The 21,438-nt window shown below is 37.6% G+C and overlaps 1 protein-coding gene across 2 annotated transcripts; it reads left to right on the top strand.

Annotated features, from left to right (window-relative positions):
• Positions 1-18,008: 18,008 nt before the first annotated feature.
• LOC120805492 (beta-1,3-galactosyl-O-glycosyl-glycoprotein beta-1,6-N-acetylglucosaminyltransferase 4-like) lies at positions 18,009-21,073 on the top strand. 2 transcript variants are annotated; one of them, XM_040155762.1, is made up of 3 exons: positions 18,009-18,138; positions 18,500-18,568; positions 18,902-21,073. In XM_040155762.1, the coding sequence occupies exon 3, from the start codon at positions 18,903-18,905 to the stop codon at positions 20,196-20,198; it is 1,296 nt and encodes a 431-aa protein (XP_040011696.1). In that variant the 5' UTR covers positions 18,009-18,138; positions 18,500-18,568; position 18,902; the 3' UTR covers positions 20,199-21,073. The 2 variants fall into 2 exon arrangements, with proteins under 2 accessions (XP_040011696.1, XP_040011697.1); XM_040155763.1 differs by lacking the exon at positions 18,500-18,568.
• The last annotated feature ends 365 nt before the right edge of the window (positions 21,074-21,438 follow it).

Genomic DNA, 21,438 nt, shown 5'->3' with positions numbered 1-21,438 from the left:
GGCGACGGCAGTAATGGGGCATGGCCAGAGGGAGGACGCCTAATCTCGCCACCAAACCAGAGCTGTAAGTCTCTCAAAGAACGGGCATGTCTTTCTGGGAAGGGCTGGTCTCTCTGACATTAGTCCTGTAGCACTGTTTTACTGGAGCTTTCTGATACTTAGACCAAACCTTTTTTTGCGCTATTCTATCTCTCTTTCATTATGTTAGATGGCAACTGTTTGAGTCTATTATACCACTTTAGTACATCAAACTTCACAGTAATATGTACACAGTTTTTCACAGAAAACTTAAGCGGAGGAGGCCAGAGGTATAAGGGAACACGAGATATGTGGGTGTCTAATAATAATTAATACTACTATCACTAAACTGCTTCTTATAGGATCCTATTTAACATTTTTTTTAAGTTGCTCCATTTCTCGTTGCATGTCATTATCTTGTACCTGAATTTTTCAGAGTGAAATACATATTTTTGGTCAGAAATATACATACATCCAGTTTCATGACTATACGTAAGCCTATATGCAAATTCTAATGCAAAAGTTGTACAGATATTAGTTTTAAAAAGGACATTTTTGGGAATTAGATTTTTCATGGCATTTTTGTTTGTTCATCACATTGTAAAGAGGCTGAACAAATCTGAATAAATTAATGATTCAAGGTTAAGTTCAAGGCTGAACCAGTTCTTCAGTGGCTAGGTCACCCACCAACAAAGTGCAGAAATTGCACCTGAGATGTGCTGTTCCTGCCCTTTCCAAAGATTGTTCACATCACAGATTACAACTGTAGCCTACCACAATGAATGGTACCAAAAGAACATTAAGACTTTTATTCATTAATTTTATTAAAAATTTCCTGCATAATATAAACAATATACAGTACATACAAATTGTACCAGTGACATAACAAAAAAATGTATGTTTTCAAACATTTTCTTGTTGTTATATATGCACTGTATGTCAACAAAAAAGTTGACCACAAAAAAGACAAATGCGTATTCTCTCTTACGTGTTCGGCTTACCTTTCAGATGGATCCCCCTATTACACTCTTAGTAGTATCATGTTAAATTCAAACTGAATCTTGTATTTAAGTAAAATCATTTGGAGGGTAAATTGCCACCATACCTATTCCTTGGCTTTAGCATTCTATTATTCCCCTCCGTGTGGATCTTGATATACTCAATACATGTTCAAAACAAATCATAACACCACTACTTGTAGCCCTAACTATCATCAAGAAAACAATACTGCTACTAAACTGGAAAAGTAGGAAAAACATAAACATCTCACAATGGTTGGATCTCCCAACACAATATCAATTGAGCAAGAAACAACTTGAACAACTCAATAAAATATATAACTATGTAACTGGGGAAGGGAAAGGATGAAGAAAAAAGAGGAAAACAAAAAAGGAAAATGGTTGAGAAATATATATGTTTGTGGGAATGTGTATGTGTGTATGTATGAACAGAAATAATTAACAATACTAAACCAAACCCATCCTGCAAAACTCACCTTGAGTCCATCCAAACCCAAACAGAGTGTGACTAAATGTAGGGGTGGTACATGTTTAATGTGACTAAATTAATTATATTTGCTGTCTGTGGGCAGCTCAGATTTGGATTAAGTTGTAGTTATTCACTTGAGGGTAGTGACATGATATGATATTTATCATTACTTTGCTTGTTGCTCTGCTCTATTTGTATTTTTCTTATTTTCATTACATTCTCCTTATACTTCTACTCTGCTACATTTCAAAGCTACGGCTATACTGAACTTTTTACTCAACCACATTTATTTCAGATTTCATGTACAAAACAATCTTATAAATTGTGCAATGTTATAGATGAAAGTATTATATTAAGGATTTAAAATTAATTCCCCCACCCCCAGCTAGACTAGTAAAATTTCGTACACATTAATGCATCAGTAATAACCCAATGATATTATCACAAGGGCAGGGGCCGCTTGTTTGCACACTTTTCCTTGCTTGTACCTTACTTGGGCGGTACTGTTGCGTTGGTCCCATTACTGCTACGTTACACCTCCACTTTGTGACTGAGTGCGTCATTTTCTATTGATTCTGAAGAAGAGGAACCGGCTGGTTCGAGCATGTTCATACAGGTGATAAGAGACTTTGTTAGAAAGGCAGTTACGTTAACGTAACATTAGAGCCCAACTTTCTCTCTCGTTCTTCAACATTAGCTTATGGCAAAAAAATGACATTTGTTACTTTTACTTATGTAGCTCATGTCAAACTACTTACTTTCCTAGTTACTAAAGGCAAAGTAGCCAACGCTAACCGATAAGATACTGCCACACACATTTGGACAGTGTTAGCAATGGTAGCTTCAAAGGTTTTGTCACATAATGAGTTTAGATGGGGAACATATTGTTATAACTTGCTTAGCTCTAAAAAAAAAAAAAAAAAAAAAGCTTTACGCCAACTATTTTATAGTGACAGCTAGCTAACGTTATAATGTTGACAGACAATCTGGGTGTGGGGACTGTTACCTTAAATGGTGGCCACATTGAATTTAGATAGAAAGCACAACATTTTAAGAGAGATGGCAGAAGCTGGTGGCCGGCAATGTAGCTTCAGCCGACGTCGTTCGGTCTGACTGTACCTTTCAGTATTCGTCAACTCATCAGTCTTTTTTCCATAGTTTAGAAAGCAGCACCAGTTATTTCACTGTGCTTAAATGAAGAGGGGCTGTATAGTCCTGTCTTGAGCCACCTGCAGCAACAGATTATCATCAAGGGTTGTTTTTAAAAAATGAAATACTACATGCAACTACACAAAATATAACAGGAAACCATAAAAAGAAAACCTCTTATTCAGGCAAGATTTTCTTAAGCAGAGCTATTCTGCTGTCAGACATCTGAATTTCTTTAGTACTTTTAATTTAGGCTAACAGCAGCCTAAGTTTGCACTGTGCAGCTGTATTATGAGGTTGGAAATAAGATAGAATATAAAAAAATAAATAAATAGTGGACTAGACGTAATATATTTACTCAACTTGGATACTCCATTTTAAAGGACTCAGACCAGGATCAGTAGGAAATGCATGGCGGGGATGATGAAATGGGCCTTGAGGGCGCCTGTTAGGTCTGTGCTTGTTAGGCCTGTTGGTAATCCAACTCTGGGAAAATAATCGCCATTATTGTCTGTCTAAGTGTATTTAGAGGATTTTTGAATCCTTAGCAAAGGTATGTGCTGCTTTTTCATTTGTTTATTTGTTTTATTTTGTAAGATATAGGTGAAAGATTAAACCAATCTCTTCAGTGGTTAGGACACCAAAAGCAATATTCAGGAGAAGAGTTGAAATAATTAGTCAGTCATTAGATTATTTGATCAACAGGAAATTAATGCTTGATAATTGATTAAATTTATCAAATTGAAGTTTAAATCTAACTTTAAAATCATTTTTCAAGCACAGTTCCAGCTTTGCAGTTGTGAGGGATGGCTGCCTTGACAGTAAATTAAATATCCTTGAGTTTGGACAGTTGGTTTGACAAAATAAACTAGAGACCATCTTGATATGGGATCACACCATCCGGAACGCCTGTCAACATGTTGATGTTCCGACTCAGCAGTCAATACTAAATTATTACTTGAGTAGTCAGTACTCATAGGTCTGACCACACCCATCTTTGAAATTGGCCTTCATTTTCATGTGTACAGTATGCATGTGTAAAGTTTCGTTACTGCATCTTGAACAGTTGTGATGCTCTCACAGTGACAAAATCTGTCCACAGACAGACACATAAACATCTGCTAAAGTACTCAAAACACCATCTGTGGTAGTTCCCACTACAGGTAGGTGTCTCCAGTACCACATTTTGCCATGATGACACAAACACATACACACACACAGACTCACAAGGTGAAAAAAATACCAGCTAGGTAATACCAGTTAATAGTTGGAGGATCTCACCTTATGCTTTAGGAAATTGTGATGAGCATTTTTCTGACATTTTAAAGAGCAAACGATTAATGAAGAAAACAAGAAAATAATAAACAGACTGATGAATAATCAAAATAAAGAGGTTCCTTACCCCAGAGCAGTATAAATTGCAATGATATTGAATACACAGGAGTGTCACAGCTGCAACTAGACTGTAATATGAAAAAAAAAAAGGTTTAGTTGTGTAAAATCTGTAATAGCCCCATTGAGCCCATTAAAGACCGTATAGAAACTTGTTTTGGTAGTCATGGTCATTGTGGTGGTGAAATATGACCATTCATTTGAGAATTAACAAGAAGGATACTATTTCTTTACAGTGTGAAGAAATGTAGTTTCTCCAAAGGTGTGTTCCAGAGAAGGTAACAGCTTTCCAGTCTTCTTCCTTCTGTTATAATGATATTATGTACTGTTATATTGTGCTGTATTTACCATGAAAGAATATGTATATTCCTCAAAATAAAGGAAAACTTTTTATCAAGCTTGGTGACACACAACAAAACATGCCATTTTGTTGGAGACTATTACTAATTCCCTGTAGAATGTATTATTTTTTCTTATCCTTGGGAATAGTTTCTGCCCAGAAGATGATGATGTGTACTGTGTTCATTTTATTTCTTGTTTGTACACTCAGTGTAAGTATTATTTCTTGTGTGTACATTCAGTGTAAGTTTTAATTGCAAACATATGTTTTAGTTTGTGCTGCCATCTAACGGTTGGTGTTAAAATAGACCATTTAACTCCAGTCTTCTGACATCCCGATGCTGGTAAGGAAATCATGAGTTGTACTGGAACTAAACCAGCTTATTCAACACTAGGTCATGCTAGCTTGTCATGTAGAGGTAGACAGCAGTGACAGCGACCAAACTGTGGATTACCTCGGCAATAGTTCAGATGAGTCAGTGGATTGGGCTGTTTAAGCTGCACAGAACTTTAACCTCAGGCATCCTAGAGGTACATATCCCCTACTGAAATGGTTTAAAACAGCTGTTGTGCAATGTTTCCACATGAATGTTTGTTCCATTTTCTGTTCACAGATTTTGGAGCTAATCAGCTTTACAGTAGCAGTATTTCAAGTAAACTCTGGAACAAAAACAGCTTGAGCGGAAATTTAATATTTTCAAGTTAAAAGCATTTTAATGTTTTTTTAGTGTATTTGTTTTTAAGATGTTATTAGAAGTAATTGAATTTGTGGTTTATGGCATTACCTAGGATTGATTGATTGTTTGATGTTCAGTATTTTACTGTTAAAACTCTCTTCACTTTACTAAGTTTTTCCACCATATATCCATTTAAAAAAAAAAAGTTATTAATTCATTCTTTTTGAATATTGAAACTCAGTTGGTCTGAAGTGTAATTAAATTACTACTGCCTTTTTGAAAAAAAAATGTTTTTATGAAAGCATAACAGCATTATACAAGTAGTAAGTGTGGTGTTTTAAACACATATCCAGGAGCAATTCACAAAGCTTTAACTTGGAAAAACTTTAAGGGATCTTAGTCTTAACACTTTTAGCATTGATATTTATTTGTAATTCCTGCAGTGTGTATCATAAAACATCTCTCTGTTTTGCAGGTGTGGAGGTGGTAGAAGAAGTGGAGTACATTCAGTACATGTACATCCCCGTCACCAGTGTGTTTTTGACCACTAGGTATGTCTGATGTTTCAGTTGTTATAGCTGCAGCTGGCACAGAGACAATGGTGATCGCACACATTGCTCAAACCTTTTATTTCAGTTTTTATCTTGTATCAGTCTTTTAATAGTGGGGGTCATTATTGTCATGATTAGAGGTTAACTATCTGGTAATATCTGTAGCATTGTATCCAGTGATACATTTAGTGGATCAGTATCCACTAAATGAAACACAGATTGGTTTAAAAAAAATCTGATAATATATAAAATGATAATACATATATACTGTGTGGATATACTGTAACAGCAGAGAATAATGGCACAGGGTTGGCATTGTCAGCCATGAAAAAGGTTTTATTAGAGCAAGTTTAGAAAAACATCAATTTTCCAATAGAGTTCAAAAAAAAGGAGAAGGAGGGATTATCTGCTCTGTCAAAGTGGGTCATTGTACTTGGATGAAGCTTTTGCTGCTAGTCCAGCCAATATCTGTTTAGTCTAATCAAACCTTAACAAGACCCACACTGACAACACAAATGCAAAGTTATGTTAAGTTAAAAATGGAAGTTTTCATAAACAGATACATATTTTGTGTTTTAAGAGTGAAAAATATGCAACACTTTTCATGACACTAGCAATTCTGTCTACCAACCCGTCTGAAACTGACCATAGCCTCAGTAGTAACAGTTGCACTCCCTCTACTGGTTGTCTAATAGCTAAACACTTGCTGTTGATGTGATGACACATTTGTTGTCTGTAATGAAACACAAACATAGCTCTTTTTAGTGTGAATGCAGAGGATTGCAGTCTTTATTTCTTCACCTCTATGATGATATAGGAAGATATAAAAGGTATTCATCTTTTGCTGGGTACAAGAATTTTGGAAATGTTTGAAAGGACTAACTCATGAGAAAAGAGACCATACCCATGATGCCCATTTACTCAGAGATGAACAAGGCAGTAAGAAGTTCTGGCCTATGCTAACCATTCCTAGCCTTGATGAGAACTCACACAACAGGATATCCTCAGTTGCTTCACACTACAGAAATAGACTTCAAGAGCTTTACATCTCCTTGCTCATTATGTAGGAATAGTAAGATAATGGGAAAAAATGTATTTGATACTAAAATGCTTGAATATTGTAGATGCATTGTAAAGGGAAAAGAGAATGCCACTTCACCATCATGGATTAAGAAAAAGAAGTCGCAACTTCTCCTGGAAAGACTGTCCTCATCAGAAAAATTACTTGATGGTTTGTTCATACACCTGAAGTGTCAAAAATCTCTGGTGGTCATGTGAATTATGACTCTTATCATATTTCAAGGAGCAAAGGCTTAGCAAGACTTTGCCACAAAACCTCTGAGGAAAGAGGTGAAGGTGAATGTATTGGCCCACAAAGTGTGCCTTTAACACAGGAAACTACTGTTCATTTCCTACTAAGGAACAACATTTTCATTTTACCGTGACCATTGTCTTTTACCATCCTTAACCATGTAGGTTTTGTGCCAGACAAATCACATCCTTTTTGTAATGATGTGTAACAACTTTGGAAGGCACTGACAAACTACTGAAAATACTCATGTGCGTGGTTTTGTTGGAAAATTAAATGTTTTGTTCAGTTTGGGGGACTTCTTAGGTTTCAAATCTTTTTTATTTTGCAGCAAACACAATATTTGTGATATTTTTTGAATTGGGCAGGATCTTGAAGTACCTTCAAAGTGTCATTATGTGACTGTCACCTCTGTATGTGTGTTTTTCTTCCAGAGACATTCTGGAGATGACTGACAGCTGTAATCATAGGAGCATTGGAGAAATGGATATCAATCACCTTCAGATGATGACTCTTTAAGCATGTTGCATGATCTTAATGCCTGCCAAAGTAGAGGGGCAGTTGAGGACATGAAGATAAATGATTTAGAATCAGAAGTCCAGTCTGCAGCAGGCTGTGCTGAGTCTATATCTCAATCAGGTTAGAAACTCCTGAGACATTATGTATATGTTTAGGACCTCTGTAATTGAATGTAATTTTCCAAATTTTCCAAATTTGTAATCTTTTATCTATATTTATTTCACAAACCTTGATTTTATTCATCTTCAAAGGAAATGTTTCAAAATGTGTGAAAATCCCCAACAAGATACGACTTCACAGGAGAAATGGAAAGGGAGAGACTCTTCTGCACAAAGCATGCAAGAGAGAAGATCTGGCACAAGTCAAAGTGCTCATTCAAGCTGGGATCAGTGTCAACATGGAGGATTATGCAGGTTTGTCACAGTTTAGACACTTTTTTATTTGCATTTGATCACTTCTGTTTTCTGACATCTTTTACGTATGAAACCATTATTAACTGTCAAACACAAAACCCACTCTTGTAAGTAAATGCTGACTTGAATTGTCAGGCTGGACAGCTCTCCATGAGGCTTCAGCCGCAGGTGATACGTCAGTGGTAGAGGAGCTGCTGAAGGCTGGAGCTAAGGTTAATGCTAGAAATTTTGATGGTGTCACACCCCTACATGATGCCGTTTCTTCTGGACACTATCAGGTGAGGGAGAAACTCTGAATGAGACTTTTAAGATGTAGCAAAGTTGAGTGTAGTTTTCAGTAACACTTTGCACACATCCACAGAGAGCTATGGTCCCTGCATCACTGGTAACTCTGAGTTTTTTTTTAATCGGCCTTTATGAAAAACTTAAACATGTTAATGGGGTTTACAAAGACAAATTAATAGTTACTACAGCACTTGCTGAAAGAATTTGAAACCTATTGTAGCTGTCCCTTTTCCTTGGTTATCCTCATATTTGCCTCTTTTTTCTCCTTATTTTTGGGATCAACATTAAACGTGCTATTGTTACAGCCTCTTCTGGACTAGACAATCATTTGTTGAGGGTCATCATGATTTGGGGTTGAATTTTTGGTCATTTGTGTTATTACAATTCTCAGTGTGATTTTCAAATCTGGTTTTCTTACAGAATTTAAGGTTTCACTCAGGTTCTCTATATCTGTAATTTATTATGTACTGATACATATTGATTGTATGCATTATTGCATGCATAATGCATTATCAGAGTTGCTACACATTTTAAAATTCATTATATTGTCTTAAAACAACATTATGAATATGAGCATAATACTAAAAGACAAGGTTTCTCAACTTTGTTAAAGGTCCTGAAATGTTCTTGACCTCAGTTATTAGAGTTTTATTTGGGGTCGCTTGATATGTGTCCTAATACCCACACTGAGATAATCTGCTCTCCATGGTCAGTTATTAAAATTGCCCAAAACTGCTTCAACCATTTTGCATGAAAGGTGATCAGCTATTGATGATGCTTTCTTCATGACAGCTTAGTTCCTGATTCAATGACAAAACGTTTACTGATATCCAGTGAACATATTAAAGGACAGCCAGATGGAGAATGTGTCACAGTTTATGATATGTTAATGCATTGTAAAAACGTACCGCAATTCGCATGATGCATGTGTTGTATTGGGTAAGGCTGGTATCTGCAATGAGTTGCCAGTTTTGTAGGTACACCCTCCAGTTTTATAATAAATACACATTCCAACACGTTAAGCATCACATGAATGCAGTGTGTGGTATCAGGCACAGGCATTCTTTGTATCAGTTGGAATAGAAAAAAGGACTTTAATGACTTTGAACATGACTTGATAGTTGCTAGTTGTAACATCAGCTGTGGTCCTGAGCCAAAATGCTTAGTCATGTTAATCACCTATTGGATTTTGTAATGAATGGGCTACTGTGCATCAGCTTTGCTGGATGCCGATTTTGGCTTCACATAGTTATTTTGAACAATATCTAAATCGACAAGCTGTTGGAGGTTCCTCTCCCTAACAAGATTCTGTGAATGTGTGTTGTGTAGGTGGTGAAGCTTCTCCTCCAGTATGGGTCGAACACCAGTGACAGGAATGTCGGTGGCCTCAGTGCACTAGACTTGGCAGAGGAGGAGCATATCAAAGAGCTCCTCTTAACTTTCCGAAAATCTTCTGGTATAAATGAGCAGTCTTGTGAGGCAGCTGTACAATACAGGCAACCAGGTGAGCTACCTTCCACATTCCATGCTGGACTCCAGAAATCAGACTATTCACAGAAATTTATTTTGACATACAGAAAATATCATACATAGAAAATAGTCAAGCAACCGCTCAGCAATATAGGTAATACTCCACTCAAGTATCAAACACTCACTTCCTGTAGTCTTGAAAGATATCATTTGTAGGTTGCTTCTTCTTGGAGCAGTGCAGCTGTCGTCAGCTGGTGTTACAACAGGTACCATGGATTCCAAAGGTGACTCAGTTTCACTATTAAAACGCAACTATGTTTGCTTGCATTGGTTGCAAACAGCAAATACCAACTTATAGCCAACTGAGCTAGAGACAAACATTAGACTTAGCCATGTTTTGGAACATGTGAGCATTTTTAAGATACTGAGCATATGGAATGACAACAGAAGAATGGATGCTGTTTCCGGAGTACTTTAAGAAGTCTCTGGATGTTTTAAAACTTTTTATGCCAAGGCGCTTTCAAATACATTGCAACCTTTCATGACTAAGTGAGGTGAGTGTTTGATACTGAAAACCTCAGGTTGTCAGTGAAGCATTTCATTAAGCCTGGAGCAGATGACCCAGCTTCTGTCTGTCCCAGGCAAATGTCTTAGATCTGAGACAAAAAGGCTCTGCATGGCATCCACTTTCAAGCCTGTCATGTTGTCCAGTTGACAAGATGCATCCTGACATGGTCATTAGTTTTCCCAGATGCTACGACAGTCAACCAAAAACAAGATGCACTTTTAGTTGGAGCACCTTGGAAATTGGTTTGAGACAGTATTCAATGAGAGGGCAACCGAGAACGGGAAGAGGCATGCAGCACACACATACATTCATGAAACACTCAAACACACAGTTACCTCTCACAATTACCGGAAAGATACAAAACACATTTGTCAACAGTATTAAGACATGATGTGAGAAGTGTAAATTTAGTAGATTTTTGCTTGTTTTGTTGAGAGAAATGTAATGTTGGAAATAATGCTAATAGGCTGACAGCTTGGTGAATTATTCTGTAACTCAAGACACAAATGCAGTATTGTGATAACTAGTTTCAGCTTACAAACTTATATTGTTGTTATCATGCAATTGTTTAAGAATTAATTATCTGTTGATTTCACTGCAGTGGATGGAATGGAATTTTTGGAATTTTCCAGTCTATGCACTTTAGTTTGGTCAATGCAGTGGGTCCTCAAAGAACAAATTTTCAACTTGAAATAGTTTGAACTATGTATTTAAAGTTAGATACCCTAACTACAGAATAGGACAGTTATAGTTGACAACAGTTGACACTTATTACTTCAGTTTGTGTAAAAATTTGAGTATAAATTGTGTTTGATCTATTGCTTATTTAAAGCTCGGAAAAAACCTTAAGACTTTGAATTTCTTAGACTGATGATTGCAACTGAGGTCTGACTAGAGGATTCTTTCAGGCGCCACATCTTCAGAGGCTCACTGCCACATGCAGCTCCCCTGCCAGAGCAACTTCAGCTGCAGTGGCACGACAAATGTACAGTCCAGAGAATCAGGTGACAGAGATGGAGCCAGAGATCCTGATGACATTCAGCTGAGAAAGAAAGACACCACCCCTATTAATGTGAGAACTCCTTACACTTCGAATAACTTTAGACTCAAGTGTGCATTAGAGTCAGGTGAGACTGGATTAAATGTACAAAGACAAAAAAGGCCTTTCTAACCATTTATGGCACAGGTCCAATCATCTAATGCTGTCCTCTTTAGGAGACATGCAGCATCACTTTATTGAAAGCTTTACTAGCTCTACAGCGTTGATGTGATATTTGTAATTTTTCAATAATTATCTTTTTTATAGCTGAGACATTCAGAGGCCACAACAGTGGTTTTGTGGGAGGTGGGGAGGAACCAAACAGAATTATCGACTTGGCCTCTGTCAAATCTGCAAGATACAGGTAGAAAAGTTGCAAACAGTCAAGCCTGCTTCACTAGCAGCAGCAATAATATTAATTTACATTTTAATGCCTTAAGTACACTCGAAGAGAATGATACACCTTAATTAGCCAATAGATTCCAGCAATTCCAGCTGGTAATACTTATGCAAATGGTAATATGCAAAACAGTGTCAGCTTGGTTTCAAATAGAAGACAACCAGAAATATAATGAGTTATTATCATTTACTGTAGGTGTGTTGTTTTTCAGGCAGATATCATGCTGCTCTAACACAGATCCAGAGTGTGCTGATTGAGGTGCTCGCTAAACAGCATTTGGAGAAGGATAATCTTGCCCAAAAATACCGGTCAGTTAAGGAACTTTTCTCATCCTTGATTTAAGTAAAGCTTTGTTAGCCAGCAGCAAAAGATACTGTGTTACACAAAGCTTTCATGTTCAGAACATGCCAAAATTACATAAGTGAAAGACAACTACTTACTATGTATGCACTAAATAATTACAAATAAGTAGAAATAAAAATAAAATCTTTACATATTTACAAAATGTTTTCTGAATGCGTCCATTAATCTCTCAAATGCATATTCTGTCAAGTGTACAGTGATAATGCTGTCTGACACAAACAATTCTGCTGATGATATTATCATATTTGCTAGACTGAGCATAGGGGTTGGTTTTCATAACACAACACTGATCTGATTCTTAAACACAAAATTGCCAATTTATTTACATTCATTCATTCATTGCTTGAAAAAATTAGGAGTATTATTATCAACTTGAATATCAACTTGAATCAGTGCTTGATGTGGGTACACATGCATGGATGTATTCCTGATTATTCTTCAGTCTGACATTAGTTCCATGTAACGTCACTGCAAACAAAAACACTTATAGGGCAATCAAAAAATGACAAACATATTTGCATTTAAAGGTGATTTTGTTTCCAGTTACCTTACCTGCAGGTTTGGACTACAGGATGAAACTATAGGAGGTCTGTGCTGGACTCTGAGCCACTACGTCACCCCTTATTTTTATTCAGACAATAAAAATCATTTTACAGGATCTTCCCAGCACAGTTTCCTTTCTTGCTTAAGGTTTTTTTTCTTGAGTAGGGCAGATAGCTGAACCAGGATAAAGAAAAATTAGACTTGAAAATTATTCAGATGAGATTTTTTTAATGAGTGGACTTTTGAGACTTAGTAATATGCAGTCAATTTTTTTGGAAACATTACTATTTCCTATTGATTAAGATAAAATTTCTCTTACCAAAGCCATTGTGGGGTATGAGGACATGGTGACTGCTTGATGCAGCTTCACAGAGAGTTTGAGCACACAAGTGTTCGGACAGATTTTAAACAAGCCTATAGTTTAATCATGTTGTGTGAACAACTGATGAGACAATGGAAGTGAGGCAAAGCTAAATGCAAATGAAACTTATTTCCTACATTGACAGTTGTGAATGTCCTAGATTGTGCAGAGTTACTTCTTGATATAGTTGCAGTTTTAAAAAGCAGTGGATGATTTTTGTTGTTCACACTCATATTGACTTCCAAAAAGTGGCTTAGATAATGGTGTTAAACTGGCGATTTATTAAAAGTTCCTTTATTCTCAGCAAATACTGAGTAAAATTTGGGGATAAAAAATAGTAGAGATAGCCAAAATAAAAACAAAACCCAGGTTAAGCAGGGCGGGCTATAAATTTATCTTAATTATCTCATTGTGCTTAAAAAACAATAAAACCAAAATAAAACGATATAATCTTCTATTATCTTATTGTGTTTTTGTTGCTGGGACAATATATTTCTGAACCCAACAGAAATGTTTCACACCCCAATCTTTCCTAGTCTTACCTGTCTCCCTCCACTGTCATCTGTCAAATAGAGGCAGAAATTCAGTGAAGTTAGTTCCATGCTTTATAAAACATTGCGGTTTCTGTTCATTGCTGTGAGGCTCTCATTCTCTGAACCTTTATGCAGACTTTATAAAGTTTGAAAAACACAACTGTGCCACTAAAGGTTGCTATTATCATTGTGCAAGCACAGCACTTACATAAATAACAGCAGTGCTCTTTGATTCTCGGTGCAGGAGTGTGTCTGATTCCCTTCGGCAACGTGTGTTGAAAAGTCAACTCATCTTCCTTGCTTCATGTCAGAGGAACTTGGTGGAAATCCTCAAGAAGCAAATGCATTTGGTAGAGATGTATGTAACCATGAAGGCCAAGCTTGCCAGTCAGTCTCCCAACCAACAAGGCAATACAGTAGTGAGACAGCAGCCAGATTATTTCTCCACACTGGCCTACTCTAAACCTAGAGAAGCACACAGCTTTAATCAAGACAGTCAAAGAATGGAAAGCAATAGACTGGTTACACCATTAATATCAACACCTCCAAACAATGCCAAGGACCTTACGGTGCCCAGACCTCTGCCTTTATTAACCCAGGAGAAGAAGACTCCCACACACACTCATGTGCTGATTAAGAAAGCCGGCAGCTGTCAGAGCAGCACCCCACAACCAGGAAATACTTTACAACACGTCAACTTTCAGATGAACGGAAGGGACGCGTGTATACATACACAAGCTGAAGATGATAGCTTACATCTCTCTAAGCTCATACAGAGGGGAGACATGCCACCTGGAAGTGCTCTACAGCTGTTGATAAGGGTCAGGCAAAGCTCTTTTCTTCATAAAACCTATTTCACCCTGTGTAACAGCTTATACTCTTTAGAGTTGTCACCAAACACATTTATTTGCCAACAGTCTTGAAATAATAAAACCAAATGTCACTGTCCACGTGCTTAACATGGATACAGTCAATACCTCTTACTTTTCGAGAATTTCCTCAAACTCCCTGAAAATTATCCCTTTACAGGCACATACATATATGGAGCTTTCACATTTTATTGTTGAATGATAGGGTGTCTTCTGTCATATACTGCAGTGAGAGCCATGTTCAACCAGTAAGAGTTACTGGCTACCATTCTACAGTTTACGTATCACCAAGGCCCTGGACACTGAGTGGCTGACAAACCTTTGTATGCACTTTGTACTAAAAGGGCAATAAATCAGTGTTTACTGAAACTATTGTCATCCTATATTGCTACAATACAGCAGTACTGGCAACATAGGCTGTCAGTACCACTGTCATTCATAGCAAAAAAACTTTAATCTTTAATCTCTGCAGGGTCACTGGCACCTTGCTCATGTGCTGGGTGATGGCTCAATAAAGGACAGTAAAGGCAGGCTGCACCTGGCTCCAGAACGCTGGCTGGAGTCTATCCTTGGTAACAACATCCCTGTCAGCTCAGTGTACGCCTGGGACAAGGTTAGACATTAGCCTCTCTTCATCTTATCAGAAGAATGGCTGCAGAAACAGGAAATACTGTGTCCATTGGCTTTTCATTCTAACTAAAGACTAAGGTCAGCCAAACAGTACTGCTGCATGAAAAAAGTCTCTTATATTATAAACTGCTCTACAGTGTTTTGGCATCTGCTAGGCCTTCAACCTAATGGATCTAACTGGCCTTCCTAGACTATATTTCATTGTTTCACTACCAGTACCTGAAGCAACTCCCCCACACCAACTCAGACATTTTTTCTTTTTATGTTTGTTTGATTTTTGTATGTTTGTGCTTTAAAGTATTATGGGACAAATTGCCTTTACTCAAAGGTGGTCAGTAGAGAAATGATAGGAAAACAGGGAAGACATATGTGGAGTGACGTGTAACAAAGGTCCCTAGCCAGAATCAAACTGGGCTATTGCGGTCGTGGTACCAAGATGCCCTGCATTTTTTAAAATCAGTGCTATTTTTGGACCACACACCCAGTAGGGCTAATGAGCATCAGTCAGTTTGTCTATTTGTACAATACTTTGGTTCAGAGGAAGATACAGTGTATTGACAACTATATGCCAGATCAGCATTACCACTTTACTTTGGATATTCATCTTCCCCAGAGCATGAAACCAAATGTTTTGGTGACTCTTTGACCTTTCCTTCTAGTCCCACCATTAGATTAGTCCATTAATACCCATGAAATAAACTCTTTCAATGTAGCACCAACCAAAATTTATATTTTTAGCCCCCCTTCAGATAAGACAACGCTTTAGTGTCTAATAAACATTGTAGCCTCTAAAAATACAAGTATTGTGTATGTATCTATTAAAAACATGAATGAGTTACACTGTTGCAGTGGGGGGCATGTTCCTTCATTACCATGAACACACAAACACTGTAGTTTATTTTCCCACACACACCATTCTGCTGCCCCAAATATTCATTAAAGCACCAAATGTGGATTAATCCGCTGCTGACAATAGTCCCTAACAAACGCACTACCTCCTCATGTTTGTTTGTTGAAAAATTACAGTGACCAGCTGTTAGGAAATTAGTGAGCCTTTTTTAGAATTGAAGGATGAAGTGTTTTTAAAGACATACGTCTATCAATGGGTTTGGAACTGAGAGCCACAGGTAGGGTAGGGAAGTCAGAAAGTACACTGGGGTTGGTCTTAGTATTGTGTACAACAAGAAAAATTTAGTATAAAGAAAAATTTAGTATAACAACAGCCTTATCCTTTTATTCATACATGCTTTTACATGATTTGATGATGTGTAGATATTAAAAGCAGCATTTTCACAGTCTTGTTGTTTATGTTAAGTTTGACAAGAAGTGACAGTCAGGTTCTTAGTAGAATTTCTGTCAGTCATTAATCCCAGATTATTTAGGTTTGAAGAATTAACTCCCACAGACTTTTCCTTCCTTCCTCGTGTTGATATGGAACGAGGTTCATGTCTCTTCTGTTTCCTGCCTGTCAGCAGGGGTCTGTGGAGACGGGGCAAGCACAGCATTGGGTTGTAAATTATTGAGTGTTCACTGTATAGCAGTGAACACTCAATAAGCACACACACTCCTCCTCCATATCGCCCAAGTAATTGAGAAAATTAAAAATGTGTTGTGCTACAAAGGCCTGTTTAAAAGTTGCATGGTCCAGAGTGCTACTGGAAGACTTTTGATAGGGCCTCAGGTTTCACATATCCCACCTTCTCATGAATCAGTCATCATTTATAAACAGACATGTCAATGGTGTTACAAGATATTCCTGATTAACTATTTCCACTGTTTTCCCAGGTGAGGTTCAGAGACAAGCCTTTGTCTTGTTATTTATTGAACATGGAGGCTCAAAGACACACACCGCAAACACATCCTGAAAAGGATATTCAACACTGCAGGGCTGCTTCTGCTCAGAAGGCGCTCACCGCAGGTCTGTTTTTCCAGTCTGCCGACTTGTCTAACCCTGGCCTCAGCTCCACATACATTCTACTTTTGACATTTCCTTCAGAGGAACTCAAACAAATAAAGAGGGAAGGCAGGCAGCCACTGAAGCTTGGCTCTTTCTATGTCAACAATTAAGCACCTGCCTCACATGTGGACTCTCTCAATTGAAATGAATTGTACATTTATTTAAAAAAAAAAAAAAAAGACTTAATATGTAAAGCATGGTCTTGAATGTATTTTAATTCCCTTTCTACTTCTGCAGAGGCAGCCAGCCTGAACTGTCTAATGAAAATCAAGATAATCCACTTGGTCAATGATGAGGAACTACTGCCAAATGCTGTCCTGGATTGTTACTGGGAAAAACTCTTACAGAAAGACTATTCAGAGTCTGAGGACTGGGGGAGTGAATTATTATAATTATCTCTCCCTATATTTTGTCCACAACTGTGTTTGTTTTGAGAATTTAACTTGGTGAGTTTCACTTATTCACTAATTTTTTGATCAATTTGCTGTATTCATTGTGGTTGTGGTAAAAAGGGTAAAATGTGACTCCCACTGAGTGGTCTTGTCTAACTCAAAAAGATTGATAAGTATTCATTTAGTGTTTCTCTTTTGTATGTTTTTGTACTTCAAGTTTCATATTGTAACTGTTTATATCAGATTAAAAAATGCTCAATCTCTATTTGGCAATTTGAAGGTACTATAGGTTGTAGTTTTACACTACTTGGATACACTATATCTATATAAACACTAATTTCAGTGTTCCCCATATGCTGAATTTTACCTATAACATTTGCATAGCTGACTGTGATATTTAAACTGCTACCAGCAATGAACCGAAACAATAAAGAAAATAGAGTTTACAAAGGCGTGCGGTTAAAAGTTTTAGCAGCAGGGAGGGAACTGTCAGTTATGGCCTTATGCATTATGAAATCATGGCTGAGGCCAAGTACTGGCGTACTGTAGACTGTATAAGCTGTACACAAACTGACTGTACTTGGATAGACCGATGTGCAGTTGTGTTAAAGACATGAGAAGCTTTGCCTCGCCTCATTCTTGGATCGTCCCTGGTTTTGCTAAAAAGAGTTAATCATTAGTGAGTGGCCGGTGAATGTATCGGGTGGTGGTGATGTGGTGGATGTGGCCGGGCAGTGGGCGGACTGCTGCCGAGACATTCCCCTCTGCCATTCCTCTCTGAATAGTCGCTTCAGTCCGCGATGGAGTGCCGGACATAGCAGACGGGACTCATGACCGCTCGGCTCTATCAAAGCGCACTGTCTTACGCATGTGGTAGGTTTTCTGACGATCTGTTCCAGAAACGGGTTGTTTGTTAATAAAGGTAACGTTACCGGATGTATAGAAAGTAATTCCAGGATAGACTGTGGTTGTACTACACTGTGTCTCATCATGTGATTCCTTTTGGAGAAAAGAACATTTTTCAGACGCATACAGAGATACTTGAGAAGCAGACCTTACCCACCGAGGAGTTTGATTCTCGAAACTGCTCCTCGTACATAAAGCTGAAGGTTTCCCAGTTGTTTTGAATTTAAGTCGGTTCAGTGTTTGGTGTTACCATAGTATTGTTTCTTTCTCGTTTTGTTTTAGTTTTTATACTTACAGTTACTGAGGAAATGTTTCTCATTATATTAAGGTTCATGTGGAAGTGTGGGAGAAGTTTGAATGGCACAAGAGCTGCTCAAAGACAACTTTAGAGAGCAAGGTAATTCGACCAGAAACAGCTTCTACTTGTATGACTTTTAGTATTTTTATTTTACTTACTTCGTAAACAGTTACAGGAAAAAATGCCTTTCAAATTTATTGATGAAGTAAATTAGATAAGGAAAAGAAAGTTTAAATGACTTACTTGGACTACCTTCTAATAAACTGCTTAAGAATTTCAATCACCTTAAAAAATGTAAGATACCTAAAAAAAAGATAACCAAGTATATTACATTGAGGATTTATGTAATTAAAGTTACTCTCACTTATTTTAGATCATTTAAATATAGCCTGCATTTTCATTTCCATGTCTTTTTCATTCCTTTGCTCCCAGAATGAAAATAAGATTTGCTCACTACATACAAAGATTGAGACACAGGTGCTTCCTGTTTTCTCTATCACTGCTGGTGGTCTGTCTGCTCAAGCTGGTCTACAATAAAGTGACAGTGAGGGACAGCGTTTACATCGACCCCTATGGAATCACTGTCAGCATATCCAGAATCCACAACCACAGGTATGACGTCAACTGCACTGCTATTTACGAGCTTGACCCTGTGGAGATAGGCAAAGCTCTTGAGATAAAAAGGAAAGTCATTGCTGACGTAAATGATGATAGCACTGTGAGTTTGACATCAGACTGTCAAACATTTATCAAAACAAGGGCTTACAATGAGATTCCAGTGTCAGAAGCAGAACGGAGCTTCCCATTGGCTTACTCTCTGGTGGTGCATAAAAATGCACCCATGGTGGAACGTATACTTCATGCCATCTATGCACCACATAACATCTACTGCATTCACTACGATCAGAAGTCCTCTCCAGCATTTAAAAAGGCCATTGAAAACCTTGCCCAGTGTACTCCAAATGTGTTCATTGCGTCAAAATTGGAGTCTGTAGAATATGCCCACATCACCAGGCTTAATGCCGACCTCAACTGCCTCTCTGACCTGCTAAGGTCAGAGGTCAAGTGGAAGTATGTCATCAACCTGTGTGGCCAGGACTTTCCTCTCAAGTCAAACTATGAACTGGTAATGGAGCTGAGGCAGCTGAATGGCAGTAACATGCTGGAGTCCAGCCGACCCAGTGAACTCAAGAAACAGCGCTTCCACTACCAGCATGAGCTGAAAAATGTGCCTTATGAGTACCATCGTATTCCTGTCAAAACCATAGTGACCAAAGATGTTCCTCCTCACAGTATCGAGATGTTCATTGGGAGTGCGTATTTTGTCCTATCATGGGATTTTGTATATTACATTAGCAGTAGCCAGGTGGCAAAGGACTTTCTGTCATGGTCTGCTGACACATACTCACCAGATGAACACTTCTGGGCAACTCTTGTCAGGGTCCCTGGGGTTCCAGGACACATTCCCAGGTCAGAAGCGGACGTTACAGATCTGAGGAGTAAGACACGACTTGTAAAATGGAATTATTTAGAAGGAAGTCTTTACCCAGCTTGTACAGGTACACACATGCGTAGTGTTTGCATCTACGGAGCTGCTGAACTCCGCTGGCTCCTTAACTATGGCCACTGGTTTGCTAACAAATTTGACCCCAAAGTGGACCCGATACTGATTAAGTGTTTGGAGGAGAAGCTGATGGAAAAACGTCAGTACATGCGAGCACAATACTGAAAAGGAGAGAGAATGTGAAAAGGAGAGGAGAGAGTAGATTCAGTAATTATTATAGGATTACTAGGCAATGGTGTGGAATTACAGATATGAAAAGTAAGAAAGTACATCTACTCAATTACAGTAAGTTTTGAGATGCAGGCACTTTATTCAAGTATTTTCCTTTTTTTCAACTCTATTACCTATTTCCATGAAAAATATTGAACTTGCTAGTGTACACATTTGTTTTATGACTACTAATGACTTTGCAGATTAAGACTTCACAAGCAAACACATGATAAGGACATAAAATGAGGATTCCTATAGTTTAGATTACCTAACACTGTGGAGAGAACATCTGAACCACCTACATTAAAACACTGCACCAATAATGCATCTGTAATTTCACACTGAAAGGGATCATTATTCAAAATTACTTATTTTACTTTTTTAACAAGGTACATTTTACAACTATTTCTAAAATATTGATTGCTGGACTTTTACTTGTAATAAATTATTTTTACAATGTGGTATTGCTAACCTCTGCTAGATTATAGCATCCTGCTGCTGCAGGATACTGCACTAGCTCAGCAGGGAGTCTCCTTTTAACCATATTGAAAGCCTGACAATGATTCTTCTTAATCATTGTCAGGCTGTAGCTTTCAGTGACTACACAAAACATTTGATCACTAACAGAAGGAAATGAAAAAGTGCCTATAAAATAAGAATAATAGGTAATAGGAAATGCTATCCTTAAAATAAGTGCCACCTGATATCAAATGCAATTACAGTGTCTATGTTGTTATTGAGTTTGATTCCAGGCACTGCTCTTATATTGAGAATAGAAATACCAAAGATTCATGTTGTTCTTGTGTATTCTGTAATGCCCCATCAAATTTTTTTATAAAGATGGCAACTGATTTGAAAAAGTTTACAGTGAAAAGTTTGTGATCTCTGATGATTCATTTATTTCTGAATGAAAGTATGATGCTTCTTTGGGTTGCATGGCCTGTAGGTGTTGCCCTGTTAATCAGTTGTAGTCAGTCACATCTCTTAACAAGTTCTGACTTATTAAAGGATAATAAAGGACTTACCCATTCGGTTAAAAGAGCATTTGACAGTGGTTTGATAGTGGTTCTGAATGTATATATGTATTAATAAGTAAGTCCCTGCAGTCCTTTCTGTGTTCTCATAGTGCATGCACAAGGACGGTCATGATTGCCACTAGGGCTTTAGGGCCTTTTTAGCCTTAATGAATTCTAAA

Source organism: Xiphias gladius, chromosome 19, assembly GCF_016859285.1.
Source record: "Xiphias gladius isolate SHS-SW01 ecotype Sanya breed wild chromosome 19, ASM1685928v1, whole genome shotgun sequence".
Lineage (NCBI taxonomy): Eukaryota > Metazoa > Chordata > Actinopteri > Istiophoriformes > Xiphiidae > Xiphias > Xiphias gladius.
This window is presented reverse-complemented; position numbering and strand designations above follow the sequence as displayed.

Excerpts from the sequence above, each read along its gene's own strand:
- LOC120805492 (XM_040155763.1), top strand. The coding sequence starts at position 18,903 with ATGAAAATAAGATTTGCTCACTACATACAAAGATTGAGACACAGGTGC.